General features: G+C 37.4%; 1 protein-coding gene across 1 annotated transcript; it reads left to right on the forward strand.

The window, feature by feature from the left end:
• The first annotated feature begins 2,203 nt into the window (after positions 1-2,203).
• LOC109038471 (uncharacterized) lies at positions 2,204-12,086 on the forward strand. Its single transcript, XM_019053517.2, has 9 exons — positions 2,204-2,771; positions 3,723-3,874; positions 4,323-4,439; positions 4,775-4,984; positions 5,776-6,054; positions 6,653-7,311; positions 8,469-8,842; positions 9,548-9,775; positions 10,863-12,086. Exons 1-9 carry the CDS (start codon positions 2,745-2,747, stop codon positions 11,061-11,063), a joined length of 2,247 nt encoding a protein of 748 aa, XP_018909062.2. The 5' UTR covers positions 2,204-2,744; the 3' UTR covers positions 11,064-12,086.
• Positions 12,087-13,349: the final 1,263 nt, after the last annotated feature.

Raw genomic sequence — 13,349 nt, forward strand, 5'->3', positions numbered from 1 at the left:
TGTAAAGCTTCAATAACTTGTAACATGACATGCATTCGGTCATTTTACCATGTTAGAGAAAGCCAATCTCTCACCATTTAAAGGATTTTAGCACAGAACCCTTCTTTTTCACATTTGAAACTACACCGCTTGTCTGCCATGGCATGTAAACTGCAAACTTTACGTAACAGATTGCAGTTTTTTTTAGCATAAAGGAACCAGCACTTCGTTATTCAATCTAAGTCACTTTTGACGCTCATGAGTTTAACTCTGACAAGCTACTTTGCCACAAAATGAACTTCTCACTGTATGAAATTTTTGGAAAGACCATTCACGAAGTTCTCAAAGCACTACCTTAGGGAGCGTTCATAAATTATGTGACGCACTTTTTCAGCATTTTAAACACCCCCCTTCCCCCTTGTAACGCTTTTGTGACGTGGGTCCTTATCCTCTAATACGTAAGAACAAAATAGTGTAAAACTCTTTTCAACCCTCTCCCCCCAGAGCGTTACTTAATTTATGAATGGACCCTTATCTACTTACATACTTGCTTCTGGAAAATGATTACTGACACCCGGATCGTGTTTATCAGTCTCACATTTAGTTGTGCTCTAGGATACATTCAGAAAAATATTAGAAATAAAGGAAAGTGAAACACAGAAAACAAGATTTGCTCATCTTTAGTAGAACTGTCCGATGCTTTTTTATTTTTTTACAACAGCTTATTGATGGCAAAACAAGGAATACATTTTGAGGCGCTCTCTTTTAAATTTCTATTCATATTCTGCTATAAAAAGATAATTTTTTGTGACTTCCACAAAATGTTCCAAGAATTTTCTTAATAGTGGTTTAAACAAACATCAAATTTTCTGCAGGAACATTGATTTTTGAGAAAACATTTAGGTATGACAGCGCAAGGGCTCTACTGGGATGTAGTGTCATTCAAGCGAATCCTTTTGTTAGGTTTCTCACATAATACACTATATTCCATTTTGGAGTGTCCCTGACTACTTGGCTGGTTCTGCACACTGTTGCAGCACAGTAAGCACCCCTGTAAAGGCCTCAACTCAAAGACCTTTTGTTCTTTGACCCTTTCTCTTTACCAAGTTAAGTTACCAAAAATGTTTAAGTACTCGGAAAATTGCACTTTTCATTAAAAAATCGAGATTGAAATTCTGAAGAATATGTACAAAAACTTCTATGATCGTGTCTTTTTACCCAGGTGAAGTCCAATTTTGAAAGTTCTGAAAAGTATTGAAATGCTTCGATTTTAGTTTTTTTGGATACTTTTTTTCAGAATTTCCCTCTGAAACTTATTCTGAGTTGAAGATAGCCATTTTATGTTTACCTAAAAAGTTATGTCCCATTACTCACGAAAAGAAGGGTTAATGGCACAGGTAATCACGATGCTCTTGGCGGACTAAAGGCTCTCCAGCCTTAGCCTCCAACTGCATTGTTCGTTCCTTGCATTTGCAGAGGGAATTTGTGTTAACACATGATTTTCCAGGGACGCTCCCAAATAAAACAGTTTATAGGTACTAGTACTGCTTGTTTTGAAATACCGTTACATTCCAGTAAGGCCACTCTTGTCAGTAACAGGCGGCTGCATCAGAGCTACGCAAGCTGAAGGCCAAAGCAATGTTGCTCATGTAGTCGTTTTCCTCACGAAAGAACGTAACTACATTTCAATGTTGCTAAATTTCCCTTTGTATTTTGCATTTTTACCAGGAATATCTCAGGCATTTCTAACTGAAAATTTCACTGATTTTTTTTCTTGTCCCATGCAAAAATCAACAGATTTTGGACGAAAAGTGTGCAGGGTTATTTTTAACTAAAAAAATTCCCTTTTGCAACCTCGTGATGAAGTTACATTCCTTCATCCGGGAAACAGCGGTATGTCAGTCTTGTTGGGTTGCCTAGGCAACTCAGCAGAGAAAATTCTGTGAAAAATTTAAAAATGAACTCTTTCTAGGTGCATTTGGATTTCATCGAAAGAAATTTGGCAACGTCTGGAAGTTCATACGGCGTTCTTCCAATGTTTTTTCCTTGCAAAAACGCCGTATGCACATTCGAGAGTTGCCAAATTTCCTTCGATACACGGTTTATTTTTTAGGAACGTTATGAATAATTTTCCATGGAACTTTCAGGAACTTAAGGTGAAATTGCGAACTAAATTATCTGAAAAATTGGGAGGAAAATATTCATAAATTCACCAGGAAATTCGTGTTCTACCAAGGGAAATTTGGCAACGCCTGAAAGCTCATACGGCGTTCTTCCTTAGCACGGCAGAGCACCCCCCCCCTCCCTCTCTCCGCGCTTCTGCCACCCTTACGCTCGTGGGGGGAACGAATTTCGGTCAGTGAGCCATACCACCCCCTTCCCCCTGCTTCCTGACTGCTAAGTAGGTTATCATCAGAAATTAATCTTTCGTCGGCGGGAGGGGGGTGGGATTGACGAGTGATCAAGTTGTAGGTTACCAAACCCTCCCCCCGCTGAAGCGACCTCAGACCCCCCTCCCCCCCTTCATTTTTCAAACCTATAATCATTGCATGTATCCAGCAACCCGATAGCCATGTGTAGTACTATGGCAACACACACATACGGCGTGTCAACAACGGGGCGGCGAATTTCCGTCGTGGTTTCGTGTTAGTGTGAGATAGCGCGGCCCGGGTGCCTCCCGCCCTCCGCCACCCCCAGCCGCGGCGATCAAAATCCCTCCGAAAATGGGCTAGATTTACTCGTGATTTTCGTTCCAAGACTAGCCAATGCCCATCAGCAGTGGGGCCACTGGTGTGAGTATCCTCACTTTTTTTTCTCTCTCATTATTTTCCTGACGAGTCATCTCTGTTGGTTTAGTTTCAGAGTCGCTCCTTCCTCACAGGTTCCCTTGCTACCTGATTGATAGAAGTGAAGCCCAGTTCACATGATAGAATATTTCATCAAACTTATCCCCTGTGAGTAAATTTTTTTTACAATCTGAGTTACACAGAAAAAATTGCCATGGAATAAAGTTGGAAGGAAAGTTGAATGAAAATTCGAACCGTGTGAATCGGGGTTAAGGGTTGTTTTGCACTAAGTTCTGAGGAGCATGTGTACTCATTGGTAGCATAAAAGATTTCATGGGGTTTTCCATCTAAGCTTCATCTGATCCAGTAATCAGCGGAGACAAAGTTATCAAAGCCTCACGGTGAAAAAGAGTTCTCGATATCTGCTGAAACCATGTTGATATTGCACCTCAGTAAATTCTTGTGTTGACACTCCTCAACATGTTTACACTCGATCAAAGGCAAGCTAATTTTTCTCCTATGATGCATACACTCACTTACTGAGCCTTTCTGGACAATTCTCTTAAGGGCCATCAAGTGTCTTGACAGAGGTAAAATTTCCCTCTGAAGGAATCCTGTCTCAGAGGATTCGGGCTCAACAATTTGCATTGTTCATTCAGATGTTGTGAAAGTCCTTTGATAGTTATTGGCAGTTTTCAAAAGCCTAGTTGCTTATGTTTTAAAAGTCAGTTTGCCAATTTATGAGCCATTTTGTTTCAATTTTTAGTGACCAAGGTTTCACGCTCAAGAGGGCAGTTTTAGCGCTATATCTGATGAGGAAAAACCTTTTTTTTGTTAAAGTTCAATGTAAAAAATTGCAAATTTAACATTTAAATATTATTTTCTTGCAAAATCAGTTTTCATTTTGCAGAGATTTGAAGATCAGTTTCATTTTTGTACTATTGTTAAAATCTACAGGCAAAAAATTATGGTCTAAGTGTTCTTGGAAAGCCTGTCGATGGAGCTCAACCTTCAAATGATAATCTTTTGGCGATCGTACCTGCCCTCCCACTTCTTCCAGCTGTGCCAAGACCTCCACGGCTGTTCCACCGCTCAGCAACTATACTGGGGTAAGGAAATAATCTCTTTAACACTGAAGGATACTCCTATTGTTTTTACCGGTAATAATGGAAAATCAATTTTCTTGCCTTATAACTTTTGTTGGGTTTAAGTTATTTATTTAGTTATATTTATTTGCATACATTATTTCAATGTACCCGTAATTTAGTCATATACATCATTTTAATGTTGAAACTATGAAAACTTTCATTTCATTAGCAGTGAGTTCAAGATCCATGTCCCTTTTGTATTTTTCAGACAGTAAGTACCTATTTACAGACATACATGTACAACATTTACTAAGAATATTATTGAAATGTGAAAAAACAAAATTACTCAAATTTTTTGCAGAATGATTGTTAGGTATCCTTCAATAAATTAAGACGTGACAAGGTATCTGTAATGTGTCAAGCCTTGCTTCATGGTTCTGTAGTTTTACGGTCAATTTATTTTTTACAGAGGGAATGACAACGAATATTCTGCAGTCGCACTTCAAACGACAACTGATGGTAAAGTTCAAGCATCCCGTTCACAGAAAGAAAAGGATCGAAATCCGGATCGTATAAGCCTGGATCGGTGAGCTGATAATATTTTTTTTCGTACTCAAATCATTTCTGGTTTCCGAAGTGAAAAATGAGGATAAATTACTCCCAGAAAATTAATCGCAGGAAAATTTTTCCTTTGAATGAAAGTTTTCTCAACTCAGTATATTCTAGAATTTTTTTGTTCAGAATGTGAGATGAACTAGTGTCTTGAAGTCTAGAAAATCTAGACAAATTTAAGTATTTTTCCCATAGCTTTAGAAGTCAGTTCATAGTTTAGAACTTTGCCTTGCAGGTCTTGAAAAATATTCAGAAACTCATGTAAAAACCTACATTATGATTTTTAACTTTTTGTCTTTATTTCTGCAGGAGAGGGTTAAGTTGCGTTCCAGTCATCGCAGGAGAGGCAAAAGTTCGTTTAATATCCTTGCAGCACAATTTAATCACGAGGCTTGACAACATGACCTCTGTTGGAGTACCTCACCTTGTCTTCCTGGATCTCTATGACAATCAGCTAGATAAAATATCTGGAATTGAATGCCTCTGTAATTTACGAGTCCTGCTCCTTGGCAAAAACAGGTCTGACTCCCATTTTAGTTTGTATCATACAATGAGAGAAAAAACAGAACCTAATTTATCATAAATTTCTTCATTATAGGCCTGATGCAAGCCCAGTCATTCACGGTTTCCACTAAAATTACATCCTCCTTGGAGAATGATGCCCTGCCTCCTTGAGTATTTTTATTCTTGGTTATTTACATTGTCTCTCACAAGCAGATGTTGTAATTGCTGGTCATTTTATGATCACCCTGAATACTTGTCACATCTGATAATGTGCAACCTAAGATTGGTAGCTTTCATAGCTCCTCCCTCCCCCTCCTCAAATCAGGGCTTTTCCAGTAGACATTGCTTTAAGCTCACATTTTATGAATAAAGTCTGGATTTTCTCTCACATATATGACAAAGTTTTAAATGCAAAATTCCCTTTATAGGAGCTGGCCTTTAAATATCTATTCTCATTCTAAGTAATGTAGTGGGAAACGATTTAAATGATTAATCTCTTTAAAAAATTAAATTCTTTAGCAGCCTTTAAAACATCCGTCTGAGGAAAAACATGGATTTCGAACAAAACTTATTTAAATACCAAGGAACTTAAATTTTTTGTTCAAGATACAGACAATAATTAACAGAAGATTTGAAATTAATTTTATTTACAAGACTAATTATTCATGGTTTTTGTTATGAATATCAAGAAAAATGCATCAGATGCATCAAAAAGCTACTGAAATTTTCATTGCCTTCTGCTGAGCCCTGCGAGAATGATTTTTGTTGTTTTTTTAATGATTTTCAATTAATTCCTTATTTTTCAGACTGAAGAGGATTGAAGGGTTGCACAATCAGCGAAGACTAGAAGTCTTGGACGTTCATGGGAATCAAATCTCTGTTGTGAGCAATTTGTCCTCGCTGGAGCAGTTGAAAGTCTTGAATTTAGCCGCCAATCAAATTCGTGTCATCAGCTCCACCGATTTGCATGGATTAGCATCGCTACAAGAATTAAACCTGCGAAGAAATCGAATCTCCAAACTCTCTGGCTTGGATGCCACACCTCAGCTCATGAAACTTTTTCTCAGCAACAATCTGCTTCAGACGTTAGTTGCATTTATCTTTAAACATCTCTCGAATGGCTTTCATCAGAATTAGCTTAACCACATTACATGCTGCCGAATTTTCTCATGTGTTATTTCTTTAACTGGAATTTTTGCAATAATTGCCTTTCAATTTTTTAAGCTAATTTTTCACTCCTGCGGCATAATTCAGAGAAAATTTCAAGGCATAGTGTTGTCAGAAAATTAAGAACTCAAAGTATATCATTCTCTTTTTAATAGGTTTCATCTTGTTTTTCTTCCATATGATTTAATTAACATCCTGTTTTGCCACAGTGTCGATTATTGAGCCTAATTTCATTAGGACAATTTCATATAAATCACCTAGATGAAAAATTCCTTGATTTTGTTGTCATTTAAATCAATAAGCATCCTTTTTGTATGCCTATCTGAGGAAAGTTAGTCTCTTTGCTGTGGTTGTATCAATCATGTGTAAATACCTCTGGATGAAATTTGGACTCTGTTTTAACCATCATAGTTTTCATACTGGTTTTTTTAGAATTCCCAATGTGAACAAATCCATTTGCTGGAATACATCTAAATATAGTTCTCGCTTATAAAATACAATTTCTTTCCATTGCAGGCTCGAGGGTATTATCCAAGCAGTGAATCTGCAAGAAATCAGCATTGACGGTAACCCAGTCTCAAATTCCGGAGATTGCGCTGCGTTTCTTGTTGCCATGTTGCCAAGTCTACATCTTCTGAGTCGGGTGCCAATTACACAGGAGGTACGAACAGCAGCCGCTGAATGGCATCAGTCGCATGTTGGTGAGAAAGTCATCCTCAACGCGCGCACCAACTGGCAGCTGCTACGATCGCAGTCGTTAGTATCATCTGCCTCTGCATCGACGAATCTCTCATCGTCAACAACAACAACAACACAGGAACCAACTAACTCAACGTCTGAATCGGACTGCTCAAGCTTGAAATGTGATAATTTCTGTGATATTAAGCCTTTAACTAATTTTAATTCTACCCCTCGGCTTTCTCCAGAGTTGAAGTCCTCGGAAGAGACGGAGAAAGAACCGATTCGACTCCCTGCACTCTTAGATGTTGCGAATGAAAGCTCTCCCAGTTCGGTGCTCTCTGATTCAAGCTCTGACAGTGAAAGTTCACCGGTGGAGACTACCCCAAATGCGCATCCTTTAGTAAGGAATATTAAAAATAGTGTTCAGAAGTCAGCCAGCATCCGTGGGAAACATAAAGTGATGAACCATTCACAGAGTAGGACGCGTGAACAAGGTACCATTTTATATATTTATTTTGGTGGTTTTCTCTCTCCCCTAATTCATGGTCATCTGCAAGAAAAGGGCATCACTGAAAAATTCAAAATTTAGTTCCTATTACCATTGAGCAGAGTGTGTTAAATTTCTTTTGTGTAAAAATTTTAAGTATAACTGAAATTATGATATTTCAAACTTTTTACTTTGGAGAAATAATTCTCAGGAGAGGCAATTTGAAGTTTGGACCTGGCAATAGCCTTACCTAAAGGTTAAAGAAAGATCATATTGCACCATTGAAAGACTAAAAAGTTTCATGTTTTTAGCCACAAGGCTCTTGATTGGGAACTGCATACCATGTACCAAAAAAATTTTCATTCTCAGGTAATTCTTGGCTGAATTCAGTTTTTTTTTTGTTCTTTAGGTTTTTTTTCTCGGCGCAGGGCATTTGTTCAGAAATTTAAGATGAGAATCTTTTTTGTAGTGGATTTTTCTACTGACAGTATAAACTCATTGCTTTCTAGCTGAATTGGTTGTGGCTTTCTATTCAGTTATCAGTGATCAAGGAATGAAAGTGCAAAAAAAAAATCTAGATTTTCCTGTGTCATTTGCAAGAATCACAAACATTTTTATATCCCATTAAAACTTCAGAGACATCTTTGACAACGAGTAGGTTCTCTTGTCCATCAACAATGATTTCATTCTTGAACTGTGTGTTGTGTGTGTGTAAAAGAATTTGCAAAGTAACATTTATCTTTTTGAAAAAGTCCTTGAACATCCATGCAGTGTGGAAAGTTGCCTCAATGCTCTTAATTTTTACATAATTCAATAATCTACTGAACAAATAGCCATATTTGAAGATCGGTCTTTTTTCTTCCAAGAATAATCGCTGAATAGTTTCACCTATTATTTGCATCTTTACAATATATTTACATTTTAAAGATATTTTCTCAAGGGAAATTTCCATTTTTGAATCCTCTTTAAGGCATGGAAGAGTTCTCTATAACTTCAATTACAACACCATGAAAAGTCCCTGAAATTCCAAAGCCTTTGATTTTTTTTTTAAAAAAAAAGCGTGTTTAAACTTTGAATTGACAGTGTAAAGTAGGTTATTCATCGGTAATCAATCCAATTTGCAGTATGAGAAAACTGAAAGTTGTATTTCCATTTACTTTTAAGGAGGTGACTACTTGGTGGAGATCAATGGCCGGTTTTTGAACGTCTATGGTCAGGGTGCAGTGCGATTCATTGATCGCCCATGGAACCCAGCCAAAGCTAATGATGTAGTTATCGTAAAATTCAACTACGTTAATTTTAATTCCTTGACGCCAATTTTTCCGAGACTTAAACATCGATTCCCAAATGTTGAGAACTTCATCTTCCGAGAGACTAATATCTATTGTCTGGGCCAGCTCAACGCCCTGGCAGATGTACAGGGCCTCACATCGCTCACAATTCATCCGCACGGTAACAGTATCACCCTGAAACCATGGCGAAGCTATGCAGTTTACAGACTTTCCCACTGGGGGCTCTGTTGCATCGATGAAAAAGAGGTATGTACTTACTTTGAAAGTACGTAAGTACGTTTTTTCTCTTTTTATTTCTAGAGGATCTTAGTGGAAAAATTATTGGGTAACTGAAATTTTTTTTTTGTTATTGAAAAATTTCCAGCACAGAAACACTCAAAACTTAGCCGTGAATACCACGGATCCAGGAGTGCTTTATGATCATTGTTACACAAAAAACGCTCAAAAATACTTAACTAAATCAGAGCTATGATGGTTTGAAATTCGCAGTTCGAAAAGCATAGTTTTGAGGAAAATGTATTTTAGGTTTTAATCTACCTTGTTACTGCCTCAAAATTCTTGATTTAAAATGCAACTCTACATCTTCTGTTGGTATACAAATGAACCACATTCCTCACATGTTGAAAAGTCAAACTCTGATTTTAGACCCTTCGTGAGAAAAATTTCTTTCTTGAAAAGCAGGTCTCTACAAATCTAGGTCTTAAAGGTCTTAATCTAGATATCAAATTATGAATCAATTATTTATAGTCCAACCCATGAGCCTAAACCAAGCAATCAAATAAAATTTCCTAATTATTAATTTAAATTTAAATTGTATATTGTTTTAATCATTTTATCTTATTTATTTTAATTTCTTGTTAATTAAATGTTAAAATAATTTCACTTGTCAAAGACTGTCACAATTAATTTTCTTTTTTAATAATGTATTTTATTTTTATTCGTGTAACTAAGGTGACGGAAGAAGAGGTGGCAGAAGCTAATGAAGAATATAGTGGGCTGACAGAACTAGTTTTACTAAGTCTTCCTGAAGAGCTACTCTCTCCGCTCTTGAATCGTTTGAGGTTGGAGGTTCATTCTCGTGTTTCTGCTAAGCAGTGGCTGTGGGCAGCTGATCCACCATTGCGTGGCGTTGTTGCTAAGGAGGCTTTACAGTGGAGGCACAACACCACTCTTTCTCAGGTGAGATATTTTACAAAAAATTTTACTTGAACTTGAGATTCCTTGATAAAATCGTAGTGATGGTCAGGGTAGGGCATATTTTTGAAATTGGAGAAATTTCTCAACGCTGCATGTTTAAGGCGTGACATGGGATGTAAGAAAGGACCACTCTTAAGGATTTTGGAAAAAGAAAGAAAGAAAGAAAGAAAGAAAAACAAATTAACCGTGCTTTGGCCTCATTAAAAGGCGCAAGTCCGAACTTTAGCATTTAAGGATTCATTTTCTGTGTAAATTGTGAAGTTATGGTCCTGAAGATATAACTGCAGTTGTCTCAAGACTTTGTGTTTTAATTTTAATTGAGATTCACATAATTTAAGTTTACTTACCCTTTTTTTTGACAAATGGACCACTAGACAAGGTACGAATTTAAGCAATTTGATACCAGTTTCTTATCCAAAATTTTACGTAGAACACGATTCGCAGAACGAAAATTACTGAAATCAACTCCTTACGAAGATATGAACGCTTTTATTTCACATTGGTTACGAAGAATTTGAACTGCCCGCTCACAAGAAACTCAAAGCTCTACGTGAGTCAAATCGAGCACTACAACGGTTTCAGCAAGCCTCTCAGTCGAGCAATGTTCATTTCCCACCGTGTTTTGTTCGAACTATAAGTAATTTGCTATAGCTGAGCCAAAGCGTCAACATTGAGGTTGCCAGATTTTTATATCGCAGAGACTGTCATGATAACGTTTAGCGCGCGATATGAATCACGTAGAGCAATGAGTTTTCATGCGCGGGCGGTTTAAATTCACGCATCAAGAATTTTTAATTATCTTCGTAAGGAGTTGATTTCGGTACTTTTCGTTGTGCGCATTGTGCTTTTCGTGAAATTTTGGTTCAGAAACATGTATCAAAATGCTGTAATTCGTACCTTGTCTAGTGGTCCATTATAATTAATTTTTGCTTCAGCATCTATTGCCAATTGGCCAGTAGCCCAGTGGCTCAGTGGTGTTGAGTTACCTCAAAGTGAAAAAAATGTCCTCCTCTTTGTGGTTTTTTTAAAAGACTGTTTTATTCTTACTCTCTTTTATGTTAAATTTAAGGATGAGACAGTGTGGAGGCACAAAGGAAAGCAGCACCTAGCAAACCTACTGGATCAAACAAACGCTGCTGTACGGAAGCTTAGTCTTTTAGATCAGGAATGGCCAACCATACTTCGCGAACTCATCCGAGACACACTAGTTGATTATTCTCAATTGGACTCGTACATGAAAAAGTGTATGAATGACTTGAAATCAAAATGATGAGAGGTTCAGAAACCTGTAGAAGGTTTGCATGAAGGAAGGGAAATTTAAGGTTTTTTTGTCTACCTTATCCATGTTTCTGGGAGGAGGAATATCGGCTTCATGAAATGAAACCCTCTGACTTACGGTTACAATTTCATCAATTTAAACTGTAAAAAAAGGAAATACTGAAAATCTTCCTGTGAATACTAACATTATCCGTGTTCAATGTTTTTCCTACGTTCCTTCTCAGCGGTCAAGTTTGAGATATTTAATCGAACAAGGATTGTTCAATTAGTAAGTTTCTTTCCTCTTTTCCAAAATCCTTGAAAATAACTGATTTTGAGGGTCTAATCGTGAAAAGATCCAAAGACTAAACTTTGAACAACAAGCCAAACTGAAAGTCCTCACTCAGTCAAGCAGGTCTTAGAAAGGGGCCAGCTTGTTCCTAATTTCATACAGATAGAAGCTAAGGCCTTGTCTCCACGAGCCGTTTCACGAGATTTGTCCCAGGGAAAAATCCCACTTACGAAGTTGGGAAAAATATTGAGTTAATCAATATTTTTCCCAGTACCAAGTATGGTACTTGTACCCCTAGGATCCACTGAGAGAAGAAGAAGAAGTGAAAACGAATCGTGCGATATTTTATTCATTACTACATTGTTAATGTTTGTTTAGTTAAAAAATGTGTCTAATTGTCAATTGAGTGCAATTATTATTTTAATCCCGGTTAAATACTCGACTTTAACTAATTTATCTTCCCGCGCAAACTAGTCGCAGGACTGTATGAGCCCCGTCCCGTGGAGACGGTAACTGGGAAAAATCCCAGAAGTTTCATCCCTGCGATTCGAACTTGGGACAAATCCCATGAAAACGTCCCGTGGAGACAAGGCCTAAAAAGAAAGAGTGGATAGTTTGTTCAATTGTTCAAGTCGGTGATGGTATCCTCTTTTAAGTGGACAATTCTGTGGCACTTACCTCTCTTATCCCTCTGATATTAAATTCATTGACAGACCTCTATTTGGATTGCATTTTGCAAAAAGGAGCCACTTGCATTGCAATGATGCTGAGATTGTACAACTTCATCTTGATTGCAATCTAAAATTGATTCGATAATCTTTGTGAAAACTATTGAAATTTTTAGATCGGTAAATTCTTGTGTAAGTCACACCCGTTACGCAAAACATGGGTTTTTTAATGTAACTATTTTAATTCATGTCATTTTGAGATGCCAATTTTTCCCGTACGTCTTCAAGTCAAGTACAGCTTTGGAATATTTTTTCCAAATTTTTATTTCAACAATTGATGGGCAAAAATGCGTAACGGGTGTGACACGTTACGGGTGTGACCAATGAGAAGAGGCTTCTATTATGCAGATGTTGCCTCACTTCTCACCATTTTCTCTATGGTTATCACAAAAAATACACTCATATGCATAATTAGAGGTTATGTATACATCTAATAAGAGAGAGATAGCCAACTTTTTTGCCATATTTCAGTATTTAAAGTGAATACACCTTATCTCAAAAGGACTTCAAATAGAACTCGTTGAACTCTCTCCGATTTGATTGAAATATTTTCACTTTATTATAGGCCCAGACATACCGTGCCAGGGTTTTTTATTTGGTTAATTTGAGCCATGCGAGGTCCAGGACCGCGGGGACGAAAGGCGAATCCTGGGTTACCCGAAGAAAAGCCCTGGGACGGTAGGTCTGGGCCACCCTGTAGAAAAATGTAGTTTTGGCATGTTCTACATTAAAATGCGTCATATTGCTGATTGATTTACTGCTTAGGATTGCCTACAATAAGAGTATGAGAAGAAAAGTAAGTTTTTTAACTTTTAAACTCTCTCAGAAATGATGGACCTCAGAGAGACAATTTGTCACACCCGTTACGTCACACCCGTGACGCAAACGGTAGGTCTGGGCCACCTTGTAGAAAAATGTAGTTTTGGCATGTTCTACATTAAAATGCGGCAAACTGGTGATTGATTTACTGCTTAGGATTGCCTACAATAAGAGTATGAGAAGAAAAGTAAGTTTTTTAACTTATAAACTCTCTCAGAAATGATGGACCTCAGACAGACAATCTGTCACACCCGTTACGTCACACCCGTTACGCAAACTTTCCCATTTTTCAGGGAAAGAAAAACAGATAATCGAAAACGGATCATCGGCAGTTGAAGCAAAAACCCTTGACTTCATCATATAATTTAATCAGATTTTTACATTCATAAAATTCGCTGAGTTTCCACTTTACACTCACTGAGGAAAAACTCACTTCCAAAATCGGTCACACCCGTACGCA

This window comes from Bemisia tabaci, chromosome 6 (assembly GCF_918797505.1).
Source record: "Bemisia tabaci chromosome 6, PGI_BMITA_v3".
NCBI lineage: Eukaryota > Metazoa > Arthropoda > Insecta > Hemiptera > Aleyrodidae > Bemisia > Bemisia tabaci.

What these genes read in the sequence shown, in the direction of transcription:
- LOC109038471 (XM_019053517.2), top strand. Translation starts at nt 2,745, where the DNA reads ATGCCCATCAGCAGTGGGGCCACTGGT. An exon ending in GATCGTATAAGCCTGGATCG is followed by an intron (nt 4,440 to 4,774) that starts GTGAGCTGATAA and finishes TTATTTCTGCAG; the next exon opens with GAGAGGGTTAAGTTGCGTTC. An exon ending in GTTGCATCGATGAAAAAGAG is followed by an intron (nt 8,843 to 9,547) that starts GTATGTACTTAC and finishes CGTGTAACTAAG; the next exon opens with GTGACGGAAGAAGAGGTGGC.